General features: G+C 53.7%; 1 protein-coding gene across 1 annotated transcript in view; it reads left to right on the top strand.

Moving 5' to 3' along the window:
• The window catches only part of srp9 (signal recognition particle 9), a 3,535-nt gene extending 1,457 nt beyond the window's left edge, over positions 1-2,078 (top strand). Inside the window, exons 2-3 of the mRNA XM_052025461.1 lie at positions 255-323; positions 1,640-2,078. Of these exons, the coding sequence (XP_051881421.1) occupies positions 255-323; positions 1,640-1,759 (189 nt within the window). The 3' untranslated portion in view covers positions 1,760-2,078. The remainder of the gene's footprint in view (positions 1-254; positions 324-1,639) is intronic.
• The last annotated feature ends 4,687 nt before the right edge of the window (positions 2,079-6,765 follow it).

The raw sequence follows: 6,765 nt of genomic DNA, 5'->3' as shown, positions 1-6,765 counted from the left end.
CCCACACCCTTCCTCCTCACCCCCCCCCCCCCCCCCCCCCCCCCCCCCCCCCCCCCCCCCCCCCCCCCCCCCCCCCCCCCCCCCCCCCCCCCCCCCCCCCCCCCCCCCCCCCCCCCCCCCCCCCCCCCCCCCCCCCCCCCCCCCCCCCCCCCCCCCCCCCCCCCCCCCAGTGCTGACAGAAACCCTGCCTGATAGTGTCCCCCCTCCCCTGGGTGTGGTGCCCAGTCCCTTCAGTGTGATCTTGTTCTCCCCAGGTGCGGGTGGTCATCAAGTACCGACACTGCACCGGCCTCCTGTCTATGAAGGTGACTGACGATGTGGTGGTGAGTTCTGGCTGCGGCTGCTCTCTGGGTTCCCTGCGCTCGGGGTCAGCAGTGCCGGAGACTGCCTCTCTCCCCTGGGGCGCCCGAGGGTCACTCAGCCTGGTGTGTCCTGCCTGTGTGGGACAGACACAGCTGTTCTCCAGCCGGTCGCTGCTTTGGGGCGGTGGGGTCGGGCTGTCTCCAGTGCTCGGGCATCAGAGGGGCTGCTGTCCCCAGTGAAGGGGTGGGGGAGGTCGGAGGGGCCACCCCCAGTGAAGGAGTTGGGGGGGTCGGTGGGGCCGCCCCCAGTAAAGGGGTAGGGGGGTTGGTGGGGCCCCCAGTGAAGGGGTGGGGAGGTCGGTGGGGCTGTCTCTGCTGCCCCCAGTGAGTCGGTGTCAGGAGGGGCTGGGGTCGGAGAGATGAAATTGCTCCAGCCGATTGGAGAGGTGGACGGGACGCTTCTGTTCACCGGTGGGTGTAAGTCTGTGGAGCCTCGGGTGTGAGGTGCACCTGGGAACTCAGTCGGGAGCTGAGGAGGGATCTGTGCTAGCGTGGGGAAGCTCTGGCATGGGTGCTGGAGGATCGGGTCAGCCCCTGGTGTGGAAGGGGACCTCCGGATGTAGGTGAGGTTGGGTGGAGCCCCTTGGAGATCAAGTGGGTGAATGTGAGCCGGGCTTTGGACCATGGTGTGAGGTGCATTTCGTGCATCTCTCGGGGACATTGGTAAACTGGTTTTATTATTGCCACAGGTACCAAGGTGCAGTGAAGAACTTGTTTTGCATGCTGCCCATACAGATCACTTCATTATAATGGCACATCCAGCTAGCACAAGGGGAAACGATAGCTGAATACAGAATAAAGTGTTAGAGTTGCAGAGAAGCAGTGCAGGCAGACAATAAGGTGCAAGGACCATGATGAGGTAGATTGTATTGGTTTATTATTGTCACTTGTACCGAGGTACAGTGAAAAACTTGTCTTCCAAACCAGTCGTACAGGTCAATTCATTACACAGTGCAGTTACATTGAGTCAGTACAGAGTGCATTGATGCAGTACAGGTAAAAACAATAACAGTACAGAGTAAAGTGTCACAGCTACAGAGAAAGTGCAGTGCAATAAGGTGCAAGGTCACAACAAGGTAGATCGTGAGGTCAGAGTCCATCTCATTGTATAAGGGAACCGTTCAATAGTCTTATCACAGTGGGGTAGAAGCTGTCCTTAAGTCTGTGAGGTCAGGAGTCCATCTTATCGTACTAGGGGACCGTTCAATAGTCTTATAACAGCGGGATAGAAGCTGCCCTTGAGCCTGTTTCACGATCTTTTTCCCTTCTCCCACCAGTGCCTCCAGTACAAGACGGACCAAGCTCAAGATGTCAAGAAGTTTGAGAAGTTCCAGAACCAGTTGATGCGTCTGATGGTTTCCCGGGAATGCCGCAGCAGCCTGATGGAGATGGAGTGAAGCCGGGGGCTGGAGGGAAGAGCAGAGACTTGCCTTGTGTGACGTGTCTTGGAGCGAGGAGGTTGAGGGACGTGAGCTGCTGGGCGAAGGAGCTTTGCGGGGGAGGGAGGGAGGGGCTCTGTGAGGAAGGACGCTGTGTTTCCTGGCACTGGGAATGCCCTCTCCTGTTGCGGCTGGGACCTTCCCCCACTGCCCGGTTGCGCTGTGTTTGCAGTGACCGTCACTCCGTCTCCTCGAGTAACCCGCAGGCTCTGTTCCTGTGCGGAAACTGCCAGTTCGCATGGAGCTCGGATGCCGAAATAAATGATCCGTGGTTGAATCTGTCTTGTCTTCACACCCTCTCTCTCAGGCAGATGGGAACAGTGGGGGAGGGGACCCAGTGGCAAGGAGTGTGTGGGGCATGGGCAGATCAGGAGGAGAGAAAAGGGACTGGGAGCAGGTTCGTCACAGGAAACAGGCCCTTGGGCCCAACTCGTCCATGCTGGCCATGTTGCCCAGCCAGCTGGTCCCATTTGCTCGCATTTGGCCCATAGCCCTCGAAACCTCTCCCATCCGTGGACTTATCTCGATGGCTTTTAAACGTTGCTGATGTGCCCACCTCAACCACTGTTTCTGGCAGCTCGTTCCAAATACGCACCACCCTTTGTGTGAAGAAGCTGCCCCTGACGTCCCTTTTAAATCTCTCACCTCTGACCTTAAACCTATGCTGTCTCGTTTTTAGTCCCCCCCTCCCTGGGAAAAAGACTGTGTGCTTTCACCCTGTCTATGCCCCTCATGATCTTGTATACCCCTATCAGGTCACCCCTCAATCTCCCATGTTCCAGGGAATAAAGTTCTAATCAACACAACCTCTCCCTGTAACTCAGACCCCCTCCAAGTCCAGGCAACGTCCTGGTAAATCTTTCCTGCCCTCTTTTTAGTTTAGTAACTTCTTTCCCATAACACGGCGACCAAAACTGTACATATACTCCAAGTGCGGCCTCACCAACGTCTTAGAGAACTTAGTATAACAGTGTCTTATACAGTATTCGTCTTGTACAACATAAATTCCCAGCTCCTATACTCAGTGCCCTGACTGATGAAGGCCAGCGTGCCAAACACGTTCTTCACCACCTATCTACCTGTGATGCTGCTTTCAGTGAACTCTGTACTTGTACTCCTAGGTCCCTCTGTTCCATAGCACTCCCCAGGGCCCTACCGTTCACTGTACAAGTGCTCCCCTGGTGTGTTCTCCCAGAATGCAAAACCTCACATTTATCTGGATTGAGAACCATTTGTCAGTCCTCGGTCCACAGACCCAGCTGATCAAGATCCCCTGTAATTTTTCATAAATTAATTCACTGTCTACACCACCACCTATTTTAGTATCATCCACAAACTTACTAACCGCGCCTTGTACATTCACACCCAAGGCGTTTATATAAATTACAAACAGCAAAGGTCCCAGCACTGACCCCTGTGGCTCACCAGGAGACACCGGGCTCCAGTCTGAGAAACACCCCTCGACCCTCACCCTCTGCTTCCCACCACAGAGCCAATTATGAATCCAATCCTCTATCCCCCCCCCCCCCCCGGATCCCATGCGATCGAACCCTCCAGACCAGCCTGCCGTGAGGGGCCTTGTTAAAGGCCTTGTTAAAGTCCATATAGACAACATCCACTGCACTTCCCTCATCTATCCTCTTGGTTACCTCCTTGAAAAACTCCAATGTTTGTTAGACATGACTTCCCAAACACACTGTTGCAAATCAGACCCTGTCTCTCCAAACGTTGGTAGATCCTGTCCCTCGGAATCCCATCCAGCAACTTACCCACCACCGATGTCAGACTCATCGGCCTGTAACTTCCTGGCATGTTTTTGCTACCCTTTTTAAACAATGGTACCACATTAGCCACTCTCCAGTCCTCTGGAACCTGACCTGTGGTCAGAGATGAAGGAAAAATCTCTAATTTCTTCTCCAGCTTCCCACAAGGTCCGAGAATGCACCAGGTCTGGCCCTGGGGATTTATCCACCTTAATGCACTCTCAGACCTCCAGTCCCTCCTCCCTGCTCAATCGTGTGTGGTCCCAGACACCACTCATTTCCCCCATTTCCTTGGCTTCTGTCGTTTTCTCCACAGAGAAATAATTAAAAATCTCACCCATTTCCTTTGGTTCCACACACAGACGGCCACGCTGATCTTTAACACCCGTTCTCTCCCTAGCCACCTTTTTACTCTTAATATACCTATAGAATGTCTTGGGATTCATCCTCACCTTGCCTGCTAGAACCCTCTCATATCCTCTTTTTGCCCTCCTAACTTCTCTCTTAAGTGCACTCCTACACTTCTTGTAGTCATCAAAAGATTCACTAGTTCCTAATTGCTTATGCGCGGTGTATGTCTCTCTCTTTCTCTTCACCAGAGCCTCAGCATCTCTCGTCAACCAACGTTCCTGAAACCTGCCACCCTTGCCCTTCACCCCAACAGGAACCCGCAGATCTTGAACTCCTGACATCGCACTTTTAGGATTCCTGAAGTTGGAGAATTCAATGTTCATGCCATCGGCTTGTAGACAACCCAGGCGGAAATATGAAATGCTGTTGCACCCATCACCTCCTAGCCTCTGCCGCCATTCCCGCCTCCCCTCACCTGGATCCACCTGCTGCTTCTGAGCTCTCGCTCCACCTCTTTACACTGGCTATCTCCCCTCTATCTTTCCAGCTCAGATCGAGGGTCTCAACCCCAAACATTGACTTGTCCATTTCCCTCCTGTAACGAAAATATCTTAAAATTCATTCTTTGTTCTTTCCTGATTCAGCAGCAAGAGGTATTTGCAAACAAAGGAGGCACTGTACATGTGTTAAAGGTTATAGAAACTACTTTATTAGAGTTATATAAAGAATAAAATGCAGAAAGGAAAAAGAAAACTTAAAATACAGAAGGAAGCAAAATAATACTTATCAACCAATCAATGAACTGATCTATATAATGGCGGAGGGAACCTCAGGTGTCCGACAGCCTTTCACGCAGCCTTCTGTCTGTGTCTCAGCACCAGTCGTGACCCAGCCTAAGGGAAGGTCCCGATTTGCACAAAGAAGCTGCCCCCTTTTATACCCCTCAAAAAAACTTAACATAACTTTTACCCCAGTACTTCTCCATTCCTCAATGGTACCAGCCTGTACCTCCTTATCACTCGTGACCTCCGGCCTAAACACATAACTGAGAAACTGAGACAACAGGTCTGTAAAGAAGAAAACATTCTTCACAGTGTGTCCATGCACATCTACAAGCTATTTCCATAATCCGAGCTGACACCATTTTGTGTTGCACACGACTGCACATACTAAGGAGGAATCAGAAATGACTTTTAGCTAACTTAACTCTTTCCTTACACCTCCACGGATGCTGCCTGACCTGCTGAGTTCCTCCAGCATCTTGTATGTTGTTTTGGGAGGTCTTTGCAAGCTGTGCCAACAGCCCCTCTCCAACCCACCCAAGAAGGTCAAGGGCAGCAGGGTATCCAAAGTCGAGTTTATTGTCATACGTGTAAGTCCATGTCTGCACCGGTGCAATGAAAAACTTACCTGCAGCAGCATCACAGGCACAGAGCATCAGATAAGCAGCACCCCACTGTTATAAGACTATTGAACAGTCTCCTACTACGATAAGATGGATTCTTGCCCTCACGATCTGCCTCATTATGACCTTGCACTTTATTGTGTGCCTGCACTGCGCTTTCTCTGTAGCTGTGACACTTTACTCTGCACTCTGTATTGTTTTCCCTTGTACTGCCTCAATGCACTGTGAATTGACCTGTACGATTGGTATGCAAGACAAGTTTTTCACTGTTCCTTGGTACAAGTGACAATAATAAACCAATTCCAATTCACAAGGAAAAACATAAATTATACACAATTTTTACAAGAAAGAACACAATTAGAACAAACTAAATCAAAGTCCATTTTAGTGCAAAGTGATCAAAATGGTCATAGTGTTGCTACACCGTAGATCAGGGTTGTGCCGGTTGGTTCAAGAACCAAGTGGATGGAGGGAAGTAGCTGTTCCTGAACCTGGTGGTGTGGGACTTCAGGCTTCTGTACCTCCTGCCCCATGGTAGCTGCGAGAAGACGGCAGTCAAGCACCGTCCTGATTTGGAAATAGACCCCGTGGCAATGAAGGAGCCATGGTGTGAATCCGGAATGGCTGCTGGCAGGGAGGGAGCACCTCCGGCAGACAGACTGCAGGAGGAACAACGCCTCGTATCTGCCCTCTCCTACCGGATTCCTCCTCCTCCAGCCCTTTGCCTCCTCTACCTCTCAGCTTCTTACCCTCACCCCAACCCATGCCCCCATCCCCACCCTCACCCATGCCCCAACCTCCACACCCACCCCATCCCCGCCCCCACCCTCTCACCTGGACTCACCTATCCCTGCCTCCCCCTCCCCCCCATCTTATTCTGGCTCTTGCCCTCTTCCTGATGAAGGGTCTCGGCCCGAACCACTGACTATCTCCCTCCACAGATGCTGCCCGACCCGCTGAGACCCTCCAGCGCTGTGCGTTGCTGCAGGTCCCCCTACCCCCCCGGCCCCCCACCCCACATACCCCCACCCACCCACACACCCCCCCAGCCCTACCCCCTCCCACCCGCTCCCGTCCACTGGCTGCACTGTGTGTTGCTGCAGGTCCCCCTACTCCCCCCGGCCCCCCACCCCTACCCTCCCACACACACCCCACACACCCCCAACCCCACCGCACCCCCCAAACATACCCCCCCAAACACCCCCAACCCCACCGCACCCCCCCACACACCCCCCAACCACACCCCCCAAACACCCCCCACCCGCTCCCGTCCACTGGCTGCGCTGTGTGTTGCTGCAGGTCTCCCTACCCCCCTCGGCCCCCCAACCCTACCCTCTACCCCCGGCCCCCCACATACACCCCCGGCCCCTTCCCCACCCGCTCCCGTCCACTGGCTGCGCTGTTTCCCCGCCCCCCGGACTACAAGTCCCAGAGGGCAGCGCCCC

The sequence above is a fragment of the Pristis pectinata genome, chromosome 10 (genome assembly GCF_009764475.1).
Source record: "Pristis pectinata isolate sPriPec2 chromosome 10, sPriPec2.1.pri, whole genome shotgun sequence".
In the NCBI taxonomy this organism is placed as follows: domain Eukaryota; kingdom Metazoa; phylum Chordata; class Chondrichthyes; order Rhinopristiformes; family Pristidae; genus Pristis; species Pristis pectinata.
This window is presented reverse-complemented; position numbering and strand designations above follow the sequence as displayed.